This window comes from Pholcus phalangioides, unplaced genomic scaffold, assembly GCF_987345545.1.
Source record: "Pholcus phalangioides strain wild (caught in Gottingen) unplaced genomic scaffold, Ppha-v1.0 ptg000015l_1, whole genome shotgun sequence".
Lineage (NCBI taxonomy): Eukaryota > Metazoa > Arthropoda > Arachnida > Araneae > Pholcidae > Pholcus > Pholcus phalangioides.
Window position 1 is genome coordinate 58,562,357 of NW_028301608.1, and position 24,515 is coordinate 58,586,871.

Sequence of the window (24,515 nt, forward strand, 5' to 3'; positions counted from 1 at the left end):
TATTTAATATACGTTAAGTTTAGAATATTGTAATAGATATTTTTCTGTCTCGTAGGGTTTCATCTCGCATTTAGCAACTATCGTATTTTTTCACGCTCTAACATGATTTCTTTTTTATATTTTTCAGGCTGACCAAGAAAAAATGGCGCTACCAGTTCATTTTTATTCGCTAGGAGACTCCGTAATGGCAAACGTCTGCACCTACAAAGGAAAGATTTTAGTGCACATCCGAAAATTCAACTGGTACAACGGTCGCTGGCATCCTACTGATCTTGGTATAGCTATGAGCCAGGAAGCGTTCAGTTCTTTTTTGGCATCTTCGTACAAGGTCACCTACGAGCTGGATTTCGCTACTGCAGTGGCTTACGTGAATTCTTCGAACAGCATCCAAGCAACGGTCAACCCTGCAGGAAAGACGGTCACGCTCAACAAAGAAACTACCTACAAAAGTTTGACAAAGAAGACATCTATCGAGTTGAGCAAAACTCAGTGGGAGAATTTGATGGAACAAGTGCCGCACATTCAATTGAGTGTAGAATGTTTCAAGCTGGACGATATGGACATCACTTCGTGTTATGAAGAATATGTGTGTTTCGACAACCCTCGAGAGCCAACCATGCCAGAACAGGAGTCCATGAAGGAGTGTCTCCATACTGCATTTCGTACGCACATCGTGAAGAAAGGGGACTTGAAGCCGGAGAGGTATATTGAAAAAACAAACTATCTTAACTCTCTCCCGGAATTTGTGAGTGCTGTGCAGTTCGTTCGTATTTATGATGTTATAGACGAATTTATTTCAGCTTTACCACAAACCAATGGTAATCCGAGTTTGTTAAACCTAGTGAGTCGCGATTTCATGAAGTCTATAAAATTCACTGATATTGTTATGGACGCAAAACGTCGCCTGGTTGATTAATTTGTATCTGTTAGAAGTATGTGAAATAAATCCATTGAATTAAATTTTTGTGTTCGTATTTTATTTATATTTTTTGAGTGTTTTTACTATTTATTTAAGTGTAACTCAACAAAAGTTTCATTATACTTATGGATGGCGTTAAGGCAGTTTCATTCGGTCCAGTAACCGTTGTTGAAGTTGAAAGTTATTGCAGGCGCGGGTTCTGGGCTGAGGACGCTGCGAGATTTAAGTACAGAGTTTTAGAATTTGAAAAGATCTGGATAAATACTGTGAAATGGAAAAATATACAGATCCAACAGAACCAGGTAGTTTTGGAGGAATAAATTCTTTGCATCGAAATTTAAAAGAACAAGGTTATAACGTTTCGCAAAATGAAGTTAGAAAATGGTTAGATGGTAATGAAGCTTATACATTACATAAGCCAGCGCGGAAGAATTTTCGCAGGAATCGTGTAATTGTTGGTGGTATAAATGAACAGTTCCAGGCAGACTTGGTAGACATGCAATCTCTGAAAAAAGAGAATAATTCGTATAAGTATATTCTTACCTGCATCGACGTGTTGTCAAAATATGCTTGGGCTATCCCTCTGAAAGATAAAACTGGAGAAGAGGTAACTAAAGCATTTAAAAAAATATTCAAAGACAGAATTTGTCAAAACTTGCAAAGTGACAAAGGAACAGAATTCCAAAACAGGGTAATACAAAGATATTTTAAATCAAAAAACGTGAATTTTTTCACTAGTGAAAGCGAGAAGAAAGCTTCAGTCGTGGAAAGGTTCAACAGAACGTTGAAACAGAAAATGTTCAAATATTTCACGTTCAAAAATACTCATAGATACATCGATGTTTTGGATCATTTGATCAAGAGTTATAATAACACTTGGCATCGTAGTATCAAAATGAAACCCATCATGGTGACAGAGAAAAATCAGTCTCAGGTATGGCAAGAATTATACAAAGACATCCTTGGTGAGAAAAATATAAAATTCAAGTTTTCTGTCGGTGACACTGTTCGAATAAGTCGATCAAAGATGATTTTTGAAAAGGGTTATGAACATAACTGGACTCGCGAAATATTTACTATAAAGCAAAGAATAGGCAGAGATCCCCCTGTTTACAAGATAGATGATGCTGATGGAGAACCTATAAAAGGAACTTTCTACGAGCACGAGTTGCAAAAAGTGATACCTAGTGAATATTACCAGGTTGAGAAGATCTTGAAAAAGCGTAAAGTTAAAGGGAAAATTGAATACTTTGTGAAATTCAGAGGTTACCCCAATAAATTCAACGCCTGGGTCCGAGAGTTAAAAAGGATATAAAAAGACAGTAACCACTAACTTGTGACTCATTAGGAAAAATGTCTTTCTTCCTAACACTTCCTAGCGATAGCTCAGCTGCGTACTACCCAGGTAACACGATATCTCATTACATTACCCAACTGCCAAAACCGATTCATTTGTCCGGAGATTGGGAATGTGGACTATCTGAAATAATTTACCCTCATTGCTGGTACAACGTGACGGAAGACTGCAATCTTATTGGATTTGACTTGGGTGATGGTGAACTGCAAGGACGACATATTCCAGCTGGGAATTATGAAACGGTGCCCGATCTAATAAAAGGTATTGAAATTGAATCTTTCAAAAACAGAATTACATTCCACTACAACCACAGCTCCAAGAAAGTAAAAATTATCCTGAACGATGGGGCAAGATTAATTTTGAACACTGGTATTGCTGAACTATTAGGTTTTGAGCCCACACTTCTAAAAGAAACTACAGAGAGTCCTTTCGTAGCAGACACAAATGTATTTTATCCTGTTTTGTACATTTACACCGATATAATAGAACCACAAGTGGTGGGTGACGTTCAAGCACCCCTCCTACGCGTAGTAAGAGTTAAAGGAAGAGACAACGAAATAGTTAGTGCATACTATGACCGACCACACTACTTTCCTCTTTCTCGACGAGTATTTCAAACCATCGAAATGGAGATAAGATCAAGTTCTGGTAAACGCATACCTTTCAACAGAGGTAAAGCCATTGCAGTATTGCATTTTCGCATTAGACAAATACTATAAAACTGTTAAATATACAAGTTCAAGATCATTTTCGAGTGAGATACGAAACTGTAAAGATGAAGGTTCCATATCACTGCTGTACAAAATCGTTCGAACAATATTATTTGGAGCAAGCAGGAAGAGGATTACCATACTATTCTGGAGTTACGTTGCAGCGAGGAAATGGATTAGGCAATATATTCGGGAGTTTATTCAGAGTCGCGTTACCATTTTTGAAGCAAGGAGCCAGAACTGTTGGAAAACAAGTACTAAGATCTGGAGCGGACATTGTGGGTGACGTAATCAAAGGGGATAAAATAAAAGTTGCTGCCAAGCGTCGTCTCAAGGAAGCTGGAAAGATCTTAGCCGATAAAGCACTGAACAAGACAAAAACCATGTTTGGTGAAGGCCATAAAAGGAAGCGCCGAAAGGCTCAACGCGTCATTTTTGCAAAGAAACCCAAACGGAGTACACGTGACATATTCGATTCGTGATGACTTACCGACTCAAAGATTCCCCTGAACTTGTGAAGTCCGAGCTAAATTTATTTTCTTTACCTGGCACGCAAACAGTAATAGAAGGTGGCAAATGGGTAACTTATCACCCAATAGCAAATGTATCAGATGGAGGTCCCATAGAATTTTACATTTCTGGCAGTGGAGAAGAATACTTGGATCTCACACAAACCCTGTTGTACGTCAAGGCCAAAGTGGTGAAAGGAGATGGAAAATTTTTGACCAAAGAAGACAAAGTAGGGCCCGTAAACTTATTTTTACACTCTATGTTTTCACAGGTTGATGTTTCACTTAATGATCGCCTGGTTTCGTCATCAAACAATACTTACGCTTACCGTTCAATAATTGAGACACTTTTGAATCACGGTATTGATAGCAAGACAAGTCATCTCACTACCGAACTGTATTATAAGGATACTGCTGGAAAAATGAACATCGTTGATCCTGAAGCAAAGGACGGAAACGAAGGACTAGCCGAAAGGGCTGAATTTATAAAAGAAAGTAAGACGGTTGACATGATTGGATCTATCCATGGAGATATTTTTTGCCAAGGAAGATTATTATTGAACCTCGTTTCCCTAAAGATAAAACTTATTAGAAGCAAGCCCGAATTTTGCCTCGTATCTTCAACCTCAAAGGCCGATTACAAAGTCATGTTAGATCACGTATCTATTCAAATAAGAAAAGTGAAAGTCTCACCGGGTGTCCTCGTTGGTCATGCCAAAGCATTGTCTCACACATCCGCAAAATATCCGATAGATCGCATTGTATGTAAGGTCTACTCACTTCATCAAGGAAATATGTCCTGGATTCAGGATAGTATAGTAGTGGGCCAGTTGCCTAAAAGAGTTGTCGTTGGTTTAGTAGATAACGATGCATTTTCTGGCTCGTACAATAAATCGCCTTTCGAATTCAAGCACTATGATTTGAATTACATAGCAGTGTATATAGATGGCGAGCCAGTACCCTTCAAGCCCCTGGAACCCCAGTTTGACCAGAATCAATACGTACGAGCCTATCACAGTTTGTTTCTTGGAACAGAAAAGGCCTGCAAAGACGAAGGTATTGATATTTCTAGAGAGGAATATCCGAATGGCTATTCGCTCTTCGTGTACGACTTATCAGCCGATTTATGCCACGGTGGTCATTTCAATCTAATTAAACATGGAAATCTACGACTGGAAACCAAGTTTAAAGCACCGTTGCCTAACCCAATCTCCATCATTGTGTACTTGGAGTTTGATAACGTGATAGAGATCAACCAGACCCGCAACATATTGTTTGATTTCAGCAGTTGAATATGTATTCCTCCCAGATAGAGAAAGTGTTAAAGAATGAATCACCAAATTTTATCGGCGTGTTTCCCTCTGATAAGATACCCAAGGACATTATTTACCCGGCTTCCTTTGTGGTCAACAGCGATGATCACACCAAGCCTGGGTCACACTGGATGGCGGTTAATTTACCGGATAAGAAAATAGTGGAGTTTTTTGATTCGTATGGACAGAAGCCAGAAGCATACGGAAAAGACATCGCTTCATTTGTTGATAGGTTCCCAAAAGTTTTGCGGAATGAAACACCTCTACAATCTCTGACTTCAAATGTTTGTGGACAATATTCTATGTATTTCTTAATCAAGCGCAGCGAAGGAAAATCTATGGAAGATATTGTAAATTTTCTGAAAATGAATGGTTGTGACTTTACTTTGTATCAATATTTCAAGAAGAAATATGGTGTAAGAATGATTTTTAATAAATAAATAATAATAATAAAAAAAAAAAAAAATTAAAATGAATATTTCTTGTGTTTGTCGTTATTGTGTAAATTACTGTTTGAAAATAAAAAGACAAAAATAAATCAGAAAAGACAATTTTTTACATTGTTGATTACATTTATTTTTTTTTTCTCATAAATTAGTACATAGTTAACCACGAAGGGTTTTTCATTTCTTTCATAGCTTCATCAAATAATTTTTTTCCAGTGGGTACATTATTTTTATTCAATCGATTTACACGTTTCTTCTTCTTCTTCTTCATAGAATCTTTGAATAGTTGAACAATATCGCTTCCAGGTACAACTTCACCTTTATACACGAGTTCTCCTTTTTCGTTCCAGAAAATCAGTTTGTTATTTTGTTTCATTTTCTCGATCAGTTGCTTTGTCATCTGCTTTTTCTTTGGAGCTGTAGATTTCAATATAGAATTTTCATATTCTATTCCATCGGATTCTTTGGTCTCGTTGTCGACTTTGACGTCGGCTTGAAGTTCTTTGGATGAATTGTCAGCAATTTGCAAGTATTTTTGCAACACTTGCAAATATTGTTTTGCTTTCTCACCGTCATCAAGAACTTTTTTCTTTAGAACGGAATTAATATCTTTGTCCAACAGCCCGAGTTGTTCTTCGACGGCATTGAGATGTCGGTCTGCCGCAACAATGACGTACTTTTTAGCGTGTTCCATTTACTAATGTGGAGATGACGGAAATCGCAGCGGGTAATAACAGGCTTAGAAAGCCGTTTCCTTTCTGAACCAATATGCGTCTTTTTGTATATAAAGGTACCTTCTTGGCGGCTAAATTTCTTAAACTTTTTCTATACTTGCTGAGTTTATCTCTTCGGGATTTGGTAACGGGTATATTTCCTTTTAGTAAATTCAAACAAACCTCACACAAAGCTTTGATGACGCTATTACGACTTTTTTTAATCAAGTCGAGGCGTTTCTTTGGTTTGGCTTGGGAGATCTGTTGTAGGAGTTCAAGGTGGTGATGCGCGTATCGAGACATCAGGATCACAAATGGGGAAAATTTATCTGTTGCCTGCTATACATACCGAATTTTACAGCCTTGGTGAGCGCGCAGTGGTCAAAATTCGCACTGTGCTTGAAGCACTTCACGTGAACAGGGGGTAAGACAGAAACTCGGGGAAAATCTTCTAGGTCGTTGCACTCCATGTCACAAACATAAGTTATAAACTTACATTTCTCGAGTCCCTTGCAATATAGTTTGGAATGGGAGCGGGATAAAAAGGTTAGTATGTCCGTGAGACTTTCGTAAGGGAAGTCACCGCCGGACCAAGACATGTTATGGAGATTGGCCATCACCCATACAGCAGAACACTTCTCTTTCATCGTTAATTTCGCCCATTCGAACGGTGGTTGGAAAGTGTAAACGCCGTAACTACCAGAATCTACCGAGAAAAAGGCAAGTTCCTTCACTATGTATCCCTCCGTCTCAGACTGGAACCCTTCGAAGTCAATTATTACACTCCCCATGACCGCTGCTGTTGGTGGCTCAGCTAAAACTGACTTATCTGGACTGATAGACGTAGTGTATATCGTCTCGGAAAATACCGGTTTTTAGCCTAAGCCCCTCCTCCGTAACCGGTTTTAAATCAACTAACAAGTATCCATACGCCTGTTTGGTTGCGTCATCAAAAACTTCCTGGAGAAACTTGCTTTTACCAGGGTACATCTGTCTCGCTAAATGTTGTATTTGACTACGGTCCCTAGGATTTTTAAATAAAATCAAATAATGGGCGTTCAGGGAAATTTCCCTCATCTCACTTCCTTTATGGAAAAAGTTCTGGACTATAAACACCACCGACAAATTTTTATGATGACTTCCTCGTGTGAAAATATTTGTTAATCGCTTGTCGCCACCCAATTCTGACATCAAATCGTCAATAATAAACAATGTTCTCTGACCGATGAAGGAGTTGTAATTTTCGGGTAATCCCTCAATAAATTGAACTCCTGGAATTTCTTCGTAAAATGACTGGTAGACCCCATAAAACCAAACTATTTCGGTAGGGAAAGGTTCTATCATCTGCTCTGCAAGCAACCTTGATACAAACCTAGTTTTTCCACAGGAAGTGGGTCCAGAGCATACTGCCGTAAAAGGGTGTTGAAGCTTCAACACGTCCATGTCGAATGAGAGTTACCGAAGGCTGCGATCTGCTATATAAGGAAGAAAATACATGTATAAAGCACTAAAAAAAAAAAAAAAAAAAAAAAAAAAAAAAAAAAAAAAAATCTGATCTTTATTGAAAAACACTCTTTTTTCTGAGCTCTTAAAAAAGCTTGTTAGTCAGGAATGCGATTCAGCTACACCTCTAATAATTTGGGTGGCCCTTAGAAGGGCCGTTTGTCTACAATCTTCAAAAACCTAATAACCGTATGGGATGGTTGAAAAACCGTCTATGATGACCCTCTTGTCATACACCAGACCATAATCTTTGTCTTCTGGTTTGCTTAGCACTTTTCGACTCTTAGCATCTCTGGTGATTTTACCCGGGTCGTGAGTCTTGATTTTTTTTGAGAAATCCAAATCTGAGACCAGTTCTTTCATAGTTTCGTAGTTAAGAAGCTCGGAATTCCTGTAGTTTAAGGTGAAACCTCTAATCTTGCAACTGGTACTTTCGTCATCTAACATATAGGCATAGTTTTTCGCCCCTCCTGGAAATTAAGTATAAATAGAACAGTTATTTTCTTTTCATTCTTTAATTTTTCAAAACATGGAATGAACCATTTATAAAAAAAAAATTAAAGTGGTTCTTACCTGAAACAAACGTTTTTATGTTCCGACCAGCCAGTTCATCTGTGAGATCTCCAAGAAAATTCCCCAATTTCACGTCGTTTGAACCGTCACTTTGATATATGATGCTGTCAAAGAGGATGAAAAATAAACTTTAAATATCACTTCTAATAAAATAATAGTAATAAAATGTATATAAAACTCAAATTTATAGAATTAATATGATTTTTTTTTACCTGTCGGTATCGAAATATAAAACAGCTTTTCCCAACTTTTCAAGCTCTTCATAGAGTTTTAGTCTCGCATGGGCTGTTGTAAATGTAGCGAGAAAAATATTTGTTTTATCTGTCTGGGACACAAATTCGCCTTTGTAACTCCATTGAAGAGCTGCTACTTTGTCTGACGGTAAATACATGTCCTTAACCTGAAATAAGCAGATACCATAGCGAAAAAAACAATTAATAAACGAGTAGGGAAAAAAAAAAGTTTTTTTAATTAAAAGAAACTTGAAATTTTATAAATATTAAAAAAAAAAAAAAAAAAAAAAAAAAAAAAAAAAAAATACACCTCAATTTTGCTGTCGGCCATCATTTCATTAAACTCTTCTAATTCCGTCACGAAAGATAGCTGGGTCTTGTTTTCCGCCATTCCCCATCGTCCCCAGAAACTTAAAAAAAAAAATAAATAAAATAAAATAATAATGTGAGTCGTTATAGGTAACAGTACACACACACACACACACACAAAATGCATTTTGTTAAAAGAAAATACATAACGTACCTATTTAGACATAGCTTTGCGACAGCTCTTTTTCCCGGATTCTTTTCAATGTTCTGTGCTTCTAATGACACTCCTTCTCTTTCTTTGTATAAATCCATATACGCTTGCTTTGCTTCCTCACTCTGACAATCAACAGGCCAACCACTAGCTTCTTGCTTGAGCTTCAGAAATGTGTCTACGTATTCGGAAAATAGCCCGACACGTGTTTCCTCAAAATGGTAAACCTAATAGAGAAACATAATATAAATAATTAAAATAAATAAATTGTTTAATAAGTAATTAACACTCAGTAAATTACAAACTAATTAAAAAATAATTATATTAATAAAAAAAAAAAAATCTCACTTCATGGATTTTATGGATTTTGTATCCTTTTGCAACGGCTTTTTTAATCTCTTCTGATACCCATGTGCCTCGCAAAGCTCTCTGGCTGTCATCGTGTTCACATTTCTCTTGAGCTCTGGTGCCTACACACGTTCGACATAATGGGAATGTTAACTTACCACTCGATCGATAAGGAAGCACTGGAAGATATAAATTTCGAGGTGGAAAGATCGTACATTGGATGATTCCAAAATAACTGTCAACGTTTTCGAAATTATCAGTTATTATCTTTGGGTGTTTGACTGGATATCTGAAACAAAAAGAAGAAAGATAAAAGTCAAAATCAACAGAAAGTAGAAACATATCATTCACATGAAACTTATATTATTGAAATTGAAAACTTACCTGCAGTATTTGTTCACCCATGGGTATAGACTAGTAAAATCCACATATTTGATATTTCCCTCGGAAAACAGTTTCACGGCATTAGTGCGACCACCAAAGAAAGAATCTCTTGGGTTTAGCCTCGGGATGACATCGTGACCTTCCAGGAAAGACTGAAGGTCTCTGTCAATCATCTTCATACGAGAAAATTCATGCTCCCATATCGATACCACCCTGTATCCAGCATCAATAATTTTTCCCTCGATGAAATCGGTTTTCTGCGACAGTTCCCACATAAACATATCGTTTACAGGATTTTTATCTGATGGGTTGTAGCAAATATTACACCCGTGCCAAAAACAACCTAAAAAATGGAAAAAAAAAAAAAAATTAATTAAACGGTACATGAATGATGCACAAATTACCTGTGTATATAAGGTTTTAAAAGAAATAAACCTTCATTTTATCGCTATGAGATTTAATCTTACCTTTGAATTGGTACACGACTTGTGATGCCTCACAGAAGCCGTCAACGTAATGACCACAAATTTTCTTTTCCCCTATACCATTCCTAGCATGCAGGATATTCTTATCTTCTTTGAAAGAGATGTAGTCGAGCCACTGGATGCTTGACACACTGTATCTGACGCTGGTAACATACCCATGTTGAGGTACCATTGCTATGGTATCTTCAGGGATAAAATTGGCTCTGTACGAAGCCATACAGGCACTTGCTATCGTAGTGTACGCAAAAGGATCCACTTTGGCAGCAGCAATAAATTCAGCTTGGAATTTCAGACAACACTGACGAAGGACTTCAACATCGGATCTGAGAAAAAAAGGTAAATGTAATCAAAATTAATATATTTATGTTAATGAATAAACAAGATAGAAATATTAAACTAAATATGATTTCGAAAAAAAAATAATAATAAGTGAAATGCGAAAATAATCTAAAATAATGCTTTGATTACTCACCTACAATACTTCAGCATCTCTTCCTGAAAATTAAATGCATCCCGTCTTCTTTCATCATACCATGTATGAAAGTATTTTCTCATATCGACGCGCATCGAATCTGGGCTGAAGAAGTGTCTCTCCGGCAATGGACCTTTATAATCTTGATTTTCTGGAGTATTGAAGAAGTGTGGAAAAAAACCTTTGGCCACAATGTGTTCGAGACCAAATGTTTTCGGCATGTTGCTTAACGACATGGCCAGAAAATTGAAGGAATCTATCATTCGGATGGACAGAGATTCCAACTCCAATGCCATAATTTTGGAGCCGTTAGGGATGATTTTCGGTTTGAGACCCTGATCAAGCAAATACCCCAAAACAAATTGTCCATCAAAACCTTTCATATTATGTGCAATTGCCACATAACCCTTATGCTTTGGACTAAATAAGAATTTGCAAAACTTTTCGCAAGAGTCGTATCCTTTAAAAACGAACTCTGTACCGTCAGAGTACATGGCAACACAAAAATTCACCACATGTGTTCCACTGCTCTGATCTGTTTCGAAGTCAAAGAACAAGATTTTTGACACAGGAGGTTTTGGCTCAACTCTCTTCAAAAAGCAAAAATGTTGCCCGTTATGAAAATCCTTACAATTCGAACAGAAAATTTCACCGCATCGATGAAGAAGCATGGGCCTCTTATTTGATTCCAAAAACCTTCGGCACTTTGAACACTGATAGAATTGTTCGCAGTAAGACCGAATCTTACTTCCACTTGATTTGTGACGATCAAAACAATCGTTTGACCTGCACGTTCTATTGCAATCCTTGCAGAGCACTGGGGCTCCATGATCGCAATTTTCAAAGCACACGTTGCATCTCGTCACACATTTGTGGTATTGAACATGGTCGAACTTCACTTCGCAATCTGAGCAGTAATAGTTAGAGGAATAGAAAGCATTCATTTTGCGTATTAGGTCATAATGGTCATCGTGCAGGTACAAGTATATTTTTTTCTCTCTGTTCGGGCCCTTGTATGTAACCTTAAAAAATAAAAGAGCATTTAAATTTTAACAGAAAAATAAAGGAACAAATAAAATAATAATAATAATAAATATATATTACGGATAAAAATAACCAGACATATAAGACGTATAAAAAAAAAAAAAAGACTTGCTTTGTTTCGATGATCAGCTGAGATTACGTGCACTTGCACGTCGAGATGATCTTCAAAGGCTCGGATTTGTATGGGTCCACAGGGACCTAGAGGAACACCCGCGCTGACATGCAGCTCTTCAGCCATAGTTCTCTGCATAGGCTTTCTACCATCTCTAATAGTGTTCAATTTGGGATCTTCTTCCAAGTACGCTTTTCCAACAATGATGGCACGAGCGCAGCATAGATTCGATTCATCTATTGGAATAGAAACTATAGACCTCTTTTTCAATCGATCCACCGAGATGTTAACAAGCTTTCTCTTTCCACCTCCATCTGGAACACGAACCGTAATAACTTCTATCCTCAGCGTTGGGTCATCCATGGGAATTTTGTCTTTGCTCTATGGAACAAAATGAATGAGAATTAATTCATAAGCAACCGAAAAATAAATAAATAAATATTTGTTTAATATATATTATTAAACTCAAAATGAGATTGGGCGGAAAAATGTTTTACCTGTAAAACTTTCAAGATGACAGATAATAAATATTCAATGGTCATTTCTTTCACCGTCCTCAAATTTGTAGAAATTGGCTTGTCTAATCCATCACAACTAATACAGAACCTAATAATGAAAAATTTGTTACTACGTATACGAAAAAAGAAAAAAAAAAATGTTATTCATTATAAAAAAAAGAATACCGTGGCATTTGCGTAAAAGGTTTTCAGATCACACATCAGAAATCACATCAATGCGAGTTCAGAATCTGTAAATAAATATTTTGAATAAAAATACTCCAATCGAAAAATTACTCTAAATGAAAATTAATTCAATTTAGACTTAAAACAAGGCATGGAAAAAAAGAGTTTTACCTGATGTAGTCATTTCCTGTCAGACCTTGTGTTGACCGTTCGATTATGCTGGTAAAAAGGTTCCTTAAAACGCTACGAACTGAACCCAAAAAGTTTCCCCCAGTTGATGGAGCAGGTATAGCCTCAGGGTTGATTGTAACTGTATGGATGGTTTCGACAGCATTCAATCGTCGGTTATGACGTCCAGTTCGTGTTGTAATACTAAAGGGTTGCCTTCCCGAACCAGCTCCCCTTTGTTCTGTGAAGTCGTATACAATCTAACAAAATAAAAATACACATTGGTTAGGATAAGAGTTTGAAGCCAAAAAAAAGAAAAAAAAGAAAAGAAACAATAATAATGTATCGTTGAATAAAATAACTTCACACTCACGTCATTTTCTATCTGAGTCCACGGAATATTCTGAGAAAATGGGTTAATGGCCATGATCCAGTCTTCTTCTTCAATGGACGGCAGCGAATTATCTGCGAATTCCCAGTCGCAAGAGTCGATGGAAATTGAAGAAACAAATGCTTCCTCTTGCGTCCATGATATATCATTTGGAAAAGAGTTGTTTAGGAACACCATACTGACATCCTGAAAAAAAAACAAAAACAAAAAAACAGTTAATTTATGTAACAAGTGATTTTAAAATAATTCTAAAACGTTTGAAATGATTGTTATTCTTACCATAGAGCCTTCTTCTGGCGTCGAGTGAACAGCGAACTGAATCGCCTCTGCTTCTGAATCGGTAAACTGCAAAAGGAAAATATGAATTAGCGTCGAAATCTAATAATGAAGATATAAACAAGAAAAATAAATAAAATAAAAATAAATAAATAAATGAATTTACAACACTTACCATAATAGATTTATCAGTGACAAACGGAAAATTATAAGAACAGCGAGAAATCTCAGGAGAGAGAGAGAGAGAGAGAGAGAGAGAGAGAGCCTTGAACGAGCGATAAGATGAACTATCAAAGAACGGACTGAAGCTCTGGACATCTTGCTATTTAAAGGGGGTCAAGCTGTCAATCAAAATGCAATACCAGTGCGTACACAAGGGGCAGAGTCAGACCAAACAACTTCGCGATTGGACGAATGTTGTCACGTGGTCACAAAGAGCCAATAGAATCGTCTTTTGACGTGTTGCCAACGCGCAAATTCTAAACTTTTCAAAACCCTCAAGTCATGAGCGGAGAACCAATAGGATAGGCCAGTACGTACTGTATTGCGGAAGGGGGCGGAGTCAGACATATCACATCGCTTCCTAGGGTCCAGGATCCTTTAAATAGCGAGTTCATACCGAGCATGAACCATTGTCATGGATTTTTCGTATCCCTCTGACTGGCGAGCGAAGGCAAGGGCCAACAAAGCCCGAAGATCCGGGATGATTTACTCGCTGGAGGGCGAGTAAAATCAACCGGAGAGCCCAAGAAGAAGGTGACGGAGGTGAAACCTCCTGAACCTGAAAAGGTTTGTCCTTCAGAGGACGACCTAATGGAGAATTTGTATTCTCCATCAGGGCAACGCGTAGCCGCTTGTGTCCAACGACAACATGACGTCACAAAAAAAAATCCCGTCCAACAACACGACCATCTAATATGGCCGTCACGCCCCAGGAGTGTTCACATCACGTGACCCAACGACAGCCAGCACATAAAGAAAACCACCGTCCAACAACACGACCATCCAATATGGCCACGCCCCCTCCTTGGACCACGCCCACCTGAGACGGAGGGTCCACAACACAGGGGGCGTGCCGAAAAAAAAGCGCCATAGTCATGCTCATACTACTGACGAGGTATTAAATCGTTATTACTACGAAAAACCAATGACCCACGTGAAGAAAAGCAGCTTTCTCTCTTTCAAAACCAATACGGTTGCTTCATTCTGTATATATATATATATATATCGCCCGACACATATACACATACTCTTCCAAAAACAAGAACTATAAATATATGAAATTCTTCATGGATTTTATATATATATAATAAACACAGAAATGTTTTAGAATATCACATTCTTTCATGTAGGAGAATAAAAAAAAGGAAAATAGAATGAAAGAAAGCTATTTCTTCTTATATAATATTTGAAATATTTTTCTTATACCAAATGATAGAAATCTCTGTATCTTTTCCTCCCATCGACAAAGAGATTGCTCTCAAATCGCAAAGGCAGCGAAAACACAGTACACACAACATTTTCTTAGTGAAGAAAAATTGTAAAAATATATATATGTGTGTGAGTGTGTGTGCATGTATGCGTACGTATCAGACAAATAAATAAATAAATAAGAAAACGAAATGAGAGATACCAAAGTGCACATTTCTTCTTATACAGTGAGAAAATGGCGGCATATACCACCACCGAGGGAAGAGTTGGTCGCTCTTGGAAAAAATATAAAAATTCTTTTCTTATATTCTAAAAAACCATCGAGTATCCCAAGAATCCAGATTTCGTGAATTTTACTTTTCTTCGATACATTTTTTTCTTCTTTCTTTGATATAGTATAGTACAATCTTGAGGTAAGGAAAAACAAAAGAAAGGAAACTGAAGATCAAAGCTTTTTACCCACGAGGAATTTCAACATTTTTTGAGCTTTATAAAGTTATTATTATTGCATTTTTACTCCGCCTTTTATTTATTCAGTTTTCTTTTTTTCTTGTGCATGGACGAGTCCGGCTCTGACTCGTGGCCCAGAGTCAAAGTCAGCCGTTCACAACACCGACCTAAGGGAGAAATAAGATTCATTCATGCAAATAAAACTCCCGCGGCTGATTCCACGTGTGAGTGTTACTTTGTTGTACAACGTTAGAAAGAACTGCGAGAATGAAAGCTACATACTTTGATATTTTTAGTTTCTGATTTTCACTCAATTTGCTTGTTCGAACGTTATCTTACGCTCGGGAAAAGAATTATTTTCTGTTCTGACTTACGTAGGTATTTTTCATACTTATAATTACCAATTTTTCATGCAACCTATCATTCAATATCCTTTTTTTATTTTCCAAGAGAATATCTTGGATAAAATTAAATAAATGCTGATATTATTTTCAAAAAATAAGACATTTCCATATTTAATAAATTTAATTTTTTTCCCTCTGAAATGGACCAACTGGACCAATGGCCTCACTGGCTTCCCAAATGTGGAAAATAGCCCAACAGGTAGAATACGGGAGTGGCATAAGAATGCTTAACTATTATGTTTCTTGATCAAGGGAGTTATCTACGTTAAAATTTTGGAAATTTCCCGTTTTGAAAGAAAATCAGTAATCAGTAGAAAAGTTACCCTTGGATTAAAATTAGAGCTGGTCAAGTCTTTCCGAATGAATCATCAAACTTGTTGATTCCAGAAGGTTTTGCCTAGCCAGAGAAGGTACCCTCACTACTTTCTAGTGAGAAACATAAAAAACGATCATTCTGCAATGGAACTTCCCATAACGGATACTCCCTTTAGCAGGTACCCCCACTAACGGACACTCTTTTGGAACTACATCGAACGTGACTCAATGATTTTGCTATCCATTAATGAACACTCCACATTAGCGACAAAGTTTTCGGTCCCATGAGTGTCCGTTATTGAAAGGTTTTACTGTAAAATGTGATTTTGAAAGCACTACTGAAAATGGGCCGCTTTAAAAATGTTTTGTGAAGCAAGTTGGACAATCGCTTTCTTACTGTTTCCTCTTGAATGAAAAATGCCGAAGTGAATGAGGTGGGCATGTTCCCCTTTTTGGTAGAAACGATTAAATTTACATAATAATTTCGACCAAAAATATTCTCGTTTCAATAAACCCTGTTGCATAGTCCGACATAGCTCATCCCAAAGATTTAGAAACGCATATTCGAAAACGAAAGTTAAAATGCTCCCTTTTGAAAATAAGCTCTTCAAATGTTGAGTTGTAGTTTTTGGTACATCACGAACGCTTGTGTAATATAAAACTTATAACTGAATTCAAAACTTTGCTTTTGAAAAGTTACTGTAATCTTACAAGAAAAACATTTTTAAAATTATCAAACTGCATTTGTTTGAAAAATATAGCTATAAAAGTATATGCTATGCATACTCTATTTCATACGATTTGTCTAATTTCTTTTTGTTTGAAAACAGATGTATTGTTTTTTTTAATATATTTCTAATTTTGTACGTGGATATTCAATGAAATATTTTATAAGTATCTGAGGAACTTTGACTCTCTCTCATATTTAGCCCCGAGTCAATATTTTACTTGCAATTTCCTAAAATTATTTCTGAACATATTTAATGCAGCAAAAAAGTCACTGAACATATAAATGTTACGATATCAGCATAATGCATACAAATGATCTTCTGAAGATGCTGGCTGGCTGTCTATCATCCTCTACTCTCCGGGACAGGCAAACGTGCTATTAAACACAGTGGTATTACTCGTAGTAAGATTTAAAATATGCGTCGTCAGTTTATCACCCTGAAAAGTAAGTTTGATTGGTTCTTTTGTTTGAAAAATGATTTTTAATTGTCAAATTCCCTTATATTGATGAAGATACTGCTAATTTACATACTTTGAATACTTTCATAAATCTAAGTACAATTGGCCTGTGATAAAATTATGACCTGTTTAGATTTCAAAAATGGAAACTTTCAGCCTGTGGAGACTAATAGGATATGCAGTAGGAATTTAAAGAAGGTGTAGCGAATCAACGATACGTCACCGTTGATGTTTTTCTTTCTAAAATAAAGAAATAATATGTACATTACCTTATTCTTATCATTTAATTATTGCATTATATTAATGACGTGTGTGTGTTCTGTTCATTCCAAAAAACTCTTTGTTGAAGCCATTGTTATTTTGACGTTCGAAACCAACCATCAAAAATTATTAGTACAAAAATAATTTTCACACACAATCTCCATTTATATTTTCTTTTAAATGCGTAAATTATCTAATGATTTTCAAAATGGTCACAATTTATATTTCGACGAATTTCTTGTCACTTCCATGACATAAAAAAACAACTTAGCTAGCTGCATAATGTGACTTCTCACATGAATGGAATTCTACTAGATGTACGAGAAAGAAAACTTATTCTCCCGGGCAGCTAATATATTTTTTAATTCCACCTTCATTTCATTAACGAGCCCTTGTTAGCCGGAAATAGCTTTATTAATACTTTTTTTCTCTCGTATCGTACCAAAGAAATTGTATGAATTAATAACCCGAATTTCTATCGGTCCCAGTTTGTCTTCTACCAAGTAAAAATAAGAATGTATGGCGAAGGTAAGCTGAGAAAGTATTAAGATCCGGGGCCCTAATGAATATTTCACACATGCTTTGCGATAAGATCAATCTTTATTTTATTTTTATTACCTACCCCCTTCGGAAAAAAAATTCTCCTTCTTTTTCATTATTATTATACTATTTTTTTTCTTCACCTCTCCTGAGCTCATTCTTTACTTTAGTTATTCATGAGACGTAAGAAATAATGACCCTCGTTCGTCGACTAAAAACCTTCATTAGCAATACCTCTTCCGTATTTGATGCTAAACGCCTTCCTTTCCTATGAATAACATGTGGAAGAAGTTAGAAAGGTAATGAGACAAGGGAATACTGAAAATGGTAATGAAAATTCCTCCAGCAAGAAAAATTGTTCTTATTGATCCCGGTGAAGTTATTGACCTGTTTCTGTTCGGTTCCAGACACACAAAAGAACTTTAATTTCTCCCCAACATCTCACTTTTTTGGAATATTGGTGATCGGCGTGAATATGTTACGTAGAAATATACATATAGATGTAAATAAAAGGTGAAATTGATCTTAGTCATTGGCGATTTCTTTTTAACGTGACTTTTTCTGATTACATTGTCCAGAATACTTGATAATTACGATTTTATATGTTACTGTAAATGTGATAAATGCAGTTATTATGCATACTTACCAAGCTTTTCGGCAAGTTTGAGTTACCAGCGACTATGTGTGGTATCTAAGCGTCGTTGGTAAATTTAATAAATACTAAAAAAATTATCTTTTTTATCGGTGGTTATACATAATTCCCAAGCATTGCGTCGTTTGTAGACATGATAAATCGTATTATATGATATAATATGCATGATAATTCACACACACACACACATGTATTGTATCATTATATCGAGGTACGATCGTAAAATTTGTTATAATTATATTAGGGTGCGACTACATTCATCACACATACTAGTCTCACTGAGAATTTTTTCATATTTATCAAATTTACCAATGACGCGTAGATATTATGCATAATCGACGGTAAAAGTGATAACGATTTAAGTAATTATGAAAATTTCCAACGACGCATTATTATTCACCGATAAAAGCGATAAATTTATCGAACTTATAAAGTCGATTGGTAATCTGAACTTTCTGCTACTTTCCATACTATAAATGACGACCAAAAGATTCAGATTTTGAATGTTATACCTTGATCAATAGGTTGTAAGTATTACCGGTATTGAGTGGTACACAGGCTCGATGAGCAACTTTAAAATTATCAACACCAACAACAACAAAAAGAGTAGAGGTAAAACAGAATTTTCACATTTTTATAAGTCTTAAAAAATTTCTTGCTCAACAATTTGATCGAAAAAGTCTGCATTACAAAAAACTAAATTTGCTCATACACGAATCAGAAAGATTTTTTCCCCTCCAACTTCGAATTATCCAAAACATTCGAAGAAAAGTACTAATCAAACAATAAATGTTAACATTGAATTACACATAAAATTCAAGGGAAAGTTCGTAAAAGTTTGAATTGTACGAAATACGAAAAAACCAAGTTCTACTGCATTATTTCTCCTCATGTTCTAGTTTGTTCATGAAAATAAATTTCAAATCAACAATAACATCAAAACGGTAATAAATTCCCTATGGTTTTTCCGAATTCATTTGTTACAAATATACACCACAACAGGCAAAATGCCCAACGAGGTGGCTGAGAAAAAGATGCCCATAACAAATATATATGTCGTATGTTTCAAAGTAAGCAACCCAATTAACAACACAATCACAAAAATTATAAACAATATATACACATGATACAATGCCCATAGATAATATTATGGTTGTCTTATTCTAAGTATGAATAGCTTCTCAATTTACCCCAACATGTTTATCGTATTTCTTTTGAAACGTATCAATTGTGTTACAATTTATTACCTCCGGGGGTGAGCTATTTCATTTATCAACAACCCTATTAGAGAAAAATTCCCTACGACACCATAACCTCGCATTGTAACTTACCAATCGATACTGGTGTCCCCTTAGGGACCATTCAAGTGTTACGTAAGCAGATTTTCAGCCATTTTTGACCCCCCCCCCCTCTTGTCAGCAAAAGTCAGAAAAACATTGATCCCCCCCCCTTCCCCCTTGTCAGCAAAATTTCGTCAGCAGCTTAGAATATTTCACATCTTAAAAAAGGGGTGGTTGATGGCGTAAGCAACCTTCAAACCCCCCCCTCCCCCATTGTCATCAAAAGTCAGCAAATCCGAAACCCCCTCTCGATTCTCACGTAATACTTGAATGGCCCCTTATACCCAGTATGTATTCTTGCGACATGTTTCACGATTCACAAAGTACAGTCACATCGCCTGATGTGATCACATCAAAGAAACTCGAAGTTTCTGATAGTAATAAATGGCTGATAACTATGACCGAAAAAATCCCGGTTGTACGTACGCTGGCCATCATATGTCCCATTTGGTCGAAGGAGACGCATAGAAACGTGAAAAGCCCGTTCTTTATCCCATATACGTATGGTCATAATCGTTCTCATTCACTTATTGCATCGTGCTTTTATTTTTCAACTATCTGAAAACGATTTTTTACTCCTTCAAGCTACTTTTTTTTTCAATTCATAAATTAAGAGGATTCAGAATGTGTGTGGAATTGTATAACGTCAATTACGATATACCATGCTTTTTATGATGAACGTTAGTTCCGAAGACTCCCTTGTCCGCCAGAGGAACTGTGGAAGTGATCAGTTGAAAGAAACTTACCATGAATTGAAGTAAGGGGGCTCTTTTCTCATGCCTTCACTATAGGAAAGAAATTGCAAAACAATACTACACATCGCACGAATCATAGTGGCTATAACGGCCCCATTGGGACACTTTGAACTGAATACGGAAATTTTGCCGATAAGGGAGCCATCTGACCTCCTGCATAGTCTTGCAGATCGATGACTCGTAAAGGAAAAAAGGGAGACTCGTTTAAACTTAGCTTCAAAAAGAAATTAATAACATAAACCAAAGTCTCAATAACTATGTTACCGCTAAAGCCCGAAATCAGCGAGTTTACGAATTGTCCAATTTCGTTGTGAATTGACCCGGCCAATGTCCGCATATCCACCTTCATCCAGCCAGTTCGCGAAGTTGCTGGAGATACTTCACTGAAGTCCAAAAAGAAAAGGCATGATTCGGGATCATTGGCAAGTTGGTTATGTACGCCCTAAGGGAAAAAGTGACGTCTACTATATTTTCACTTTTGTTTCTATTCTACTCAGTAACTACTTCATGAAAAATAAATATTTTTATCTGGTGGCTCCAAAACAATTACCACATTCTTGTCACGATTCGACTTAATTGCTCTCTGTAAGAGTAAAATCTGTCTAATAACTGTGCTAGGCATGCCAAAAATAGATCTATCCATGGTTCTCTTTTGTGAAGAAAGTTTCGGGAAAATAGACCGAAAGAAAACGAGTAGGTTAAAAGATAAAAGAAGAAGATAAGCAAAAGAGAAAAGAAGAAAGACTAGAGACAGTATTTTATGGCAAAGTATTTCACTGCGCCCAACTTCGACAACCAATTCCGCTGTCGATATCGGATTGGCGATAGCAGGAAGCAAATCCTTGTCTAATAACAAGAGCAGGGGCGAGCGGGATAGACGGTACCCAAACGGGTAGAGGACATAGGAGACGGTACACGTGATTCTTCCCGAAGAAATACGTAGAAGTTAGGAAGAAAAAGTAGAATAATCTCCAGTAGCTCCTTCTTCCAAAGTAAAATGAATGTCCCTTCCTTGAAGAAGCAAAGATCTCTCTCTTTCTCAAGATCTTTTTTTTTTTTTTTCAGAAAGATATTCTTCTCGAAAGTCATCCATCTTTACTGATTCTCGGTGAGGCTTTTGGCATTTTATTTTCTCCTCTTTCGATTCCTCCTTCCGTACTATGGGGAAAAAGAAATATAGGCAGAAAAATCCTACTCTTATGTGGCAAGTACATTTTAAATCATGCGGAGAGGACACGGTATAGCCAATATTCCATAAATAAGATGTCTACCTTGCTTCAAAAATCCCTCTCGCTCCAAACCTCGATTTTATTTTTCACTATTTCTCCTACCCCGTGCGTTCAAAGGAATGTATATTTCTTTTACGACGAGAGCCTGAGAAAGAAGAGGTTTTCCTCTCTCGGCCTTCCTTCAAACTGCCTATACATCTCCCTTGTGAATAATGGCTTCAGTATTTTTAATATATATTCATATCTACCTAAGCTGGAGTGACTGAAAGTTGACAAGAGGGGTTTTATATCCACGAGACATGTAATGGGGATGAGATTCTTATGCGTGTGTATTTTTCATCCTCACAAATTTCAAGTATCTCCACCTAATAGCACGAGTGGGAACGTTCAGTCACAAGAAACATTCACAAAGGACACATGGGTAAAGTTATGCTACAAATTCTACGATAGATAGGATGTCAAATTCTTGAGACTAAAAATATAGTGAAAGTCTGTCATAACGACAGCTCGCAATCAGAAGGAAAAATGTCGTTATAACGGACTTCTCGTTTTAAACGAATTTTAGTTTTTTGCACTGTAGAAACATATAAATGGGGAAAAAATTATGTAAATTTACCTTTGTTTTCCTTTTACTTTGAATTACTTTTGCTCAAATATTCGTCTAGAGTAAACTGCTGACGCATACACAATATATAACAAAATGTTGCACTTTATGGAAAAATGCAGCAGTTTGAGCAACTGGAGTATTTGTTACACTCAAAAATGTCCAGTAACATTTCAAGCAGAGAAAATGGTGAAGACCTATTTACCCAGTGCCCACTTTTAGAAGATTCTAAAAAGGGAGTGGGTACGATTTTTCAAGGGAAATAACAACGATGTTAAAACCACTAGTCGTCCCCATCTGCCCAAATAACACACCTACATATAAAATGGATTTTTCCTACTCCTATATTGATAGCAAGAAGATATACTGCACGCGGTCTTCTTATTCATGGGGAGGTACTGACATGCCCTGTTTATAAGCACCTATGAAAAGTGTGAAGAAATTTGAAAAATAAAATATCAACCTGCCAGTCCGTTTTATGTATTTTCGTTTTTAAATAATTGGAAGGGAAAATGTTTTTCTACAGAATTGTCATTGTGTCGTTATCGCGAATGTGTTCCTCGTCGTTTGTTGTTGTTTTATTTTCGTATCCTGGGTGTATATAATGTGTACGACAAGTGTAAGATAACAGATGAGATGGCATGGCACCCCCCCCCCTTCCCTCCAATTGCTTTCAAAATATACCTCCATCGGAGGAGGTGTATTTTGAAAGCAATGTAGGACGACGGATGAATGTGCACGAAACGCAGAGAAATCAATACAAAATTTGTTTATCGCGACAGTACCCCAATATGTGCCCGAGTGGCATGGTGGTAAGATGCTCGTCTACCATCGTGAAGGTTGTTGTCAGGGTCCCGGGTTAGAACCCAAGGGAGGATATAGATAAGATATTTTCCCTAACGAACTTGAGGCGACCACTGATAGACAGCGCCTTCACTTCCAACCCATCTCACTAATGGCAGTAAATTGCAATATAGCGATACGGCCAGAGTTGGTGGATTAGGTAGTACCCAAATATGTGCCCGAGTGGCATGGTGGTAAGATGCTCGTCTACCATCGTGAAGGTTGTTGTCAGGGTCCCGGGTTGTCCGAACCCGAGGGAGGATATAGATAAGATATTTTCCCTAACGAACTCGAGGTGACCACCGATAGGCAGCGCTTTCGCTTCCAACCCATCTCACTAATGGCAATAAATAGCGATATGGCCAGAGTTGGTGTTTGGTGAAGTAGTAGTACCCAAATGTCTGGGGAAAATATACTGTAAAACTCTTATATGTTGTGGTTTCTTTTGACACAAAGTAAAGTGTTCCGGGCTCTGCTACGAATCTGGGCTGAAAGAATGAACGCCAGTCCGGTGCTCTGCCACCGGACTTATCCCGTTGCTGACATCTCTTCCAGCCCAGTTTCGTGGCAGAGTCTGGAACAATGTGAATACACTTAACAGTCTGAGTGTGTAGCTAGTTATGTGCTTGATATTTCAGTGCTGCCATCTATATTTCAAATTGTGAGTGAAGTGTAATTACTGAATATTTGTTACGTTGTAGGCCTGTTGCTCTCTTTGGCGAGACTTTTTAACAGGGAGATCGGCTCGCATTCGCGCCTTGAAGTTGGAAACCACAGAAAACCAAATCAGCCGACCACCATTGTGGCGCCCGTGGGGCTTGAACCCGGATCCTCGCGATGCGAGTCCGTCACTATGACCACTCGACCACCACAGAAGCTGGAAGAAGTCTCGGCAAGGGGATAAGTCCAGTGGCAAAGTTCTGGCGTTCATTCATTCAGCGAACGTGTTCTGATATTCATTCATAAATAACTCGCTATAAACGATTATAGTTTGTATCTTTAACATGAGTCCATGACTAGCACTTCCAATCACTTGTAATAGTGAGATTCTCGTTATAATCCGTACTTGTTATAACGGACTTTTTTATACATACATACATACTCTGTACAGAATGTTACCCTAGCACATTTATTCTTCATTGATGTTCTTGTTGTGCTATGTGTCGAACACATTCCTTCTTCACACCCTCATTTACAACTTAAGTCACGAATGCGAGCCGTTGAAAAAGTCTCTCCTCAGGAAGCAAGAAGATTTATAAAACGATATTGACGTAACATAAAAATTCAAGCCTTTACCATCTTCACTTTAAAATATGGAACACATATAACAGCACCAGCAGAACG

General features: G+C 37.0%; 1 protein-coding gene across 1 annotated transcript; it reads left to right on the top strand.

Annotated features, from left to right (window-relative positions):
• Positions 1 to 3,467: 3,467 nt before the first annotated feature.
• LOC149076306 (uncharacterized protein F54H12.2-like) lies at positions 3,468 to 4,787 on the top strand. Its single transcript, XM_089242208.1, has one exon. It carries the CDS (start codon positions 3,468 to 3,470, stop codon positions 4,785 to 4,787), a length of 1,320 nt encoding a protein of 439 aa, XP_089098334.1.
• Positions 4,788 to 24,515: the final 19,728 nt, after the last annotated feature.

Bases quoted from the DNA above. Each gene is read 5' to 3' on its own strand.
- LOC149076306 (XM_089242208.1), top strand. From the start codon at position 3,468: ATGACTTACCGACTCAAAGATTCCCCTGAACTTGTGAAGTCCGAGCTA.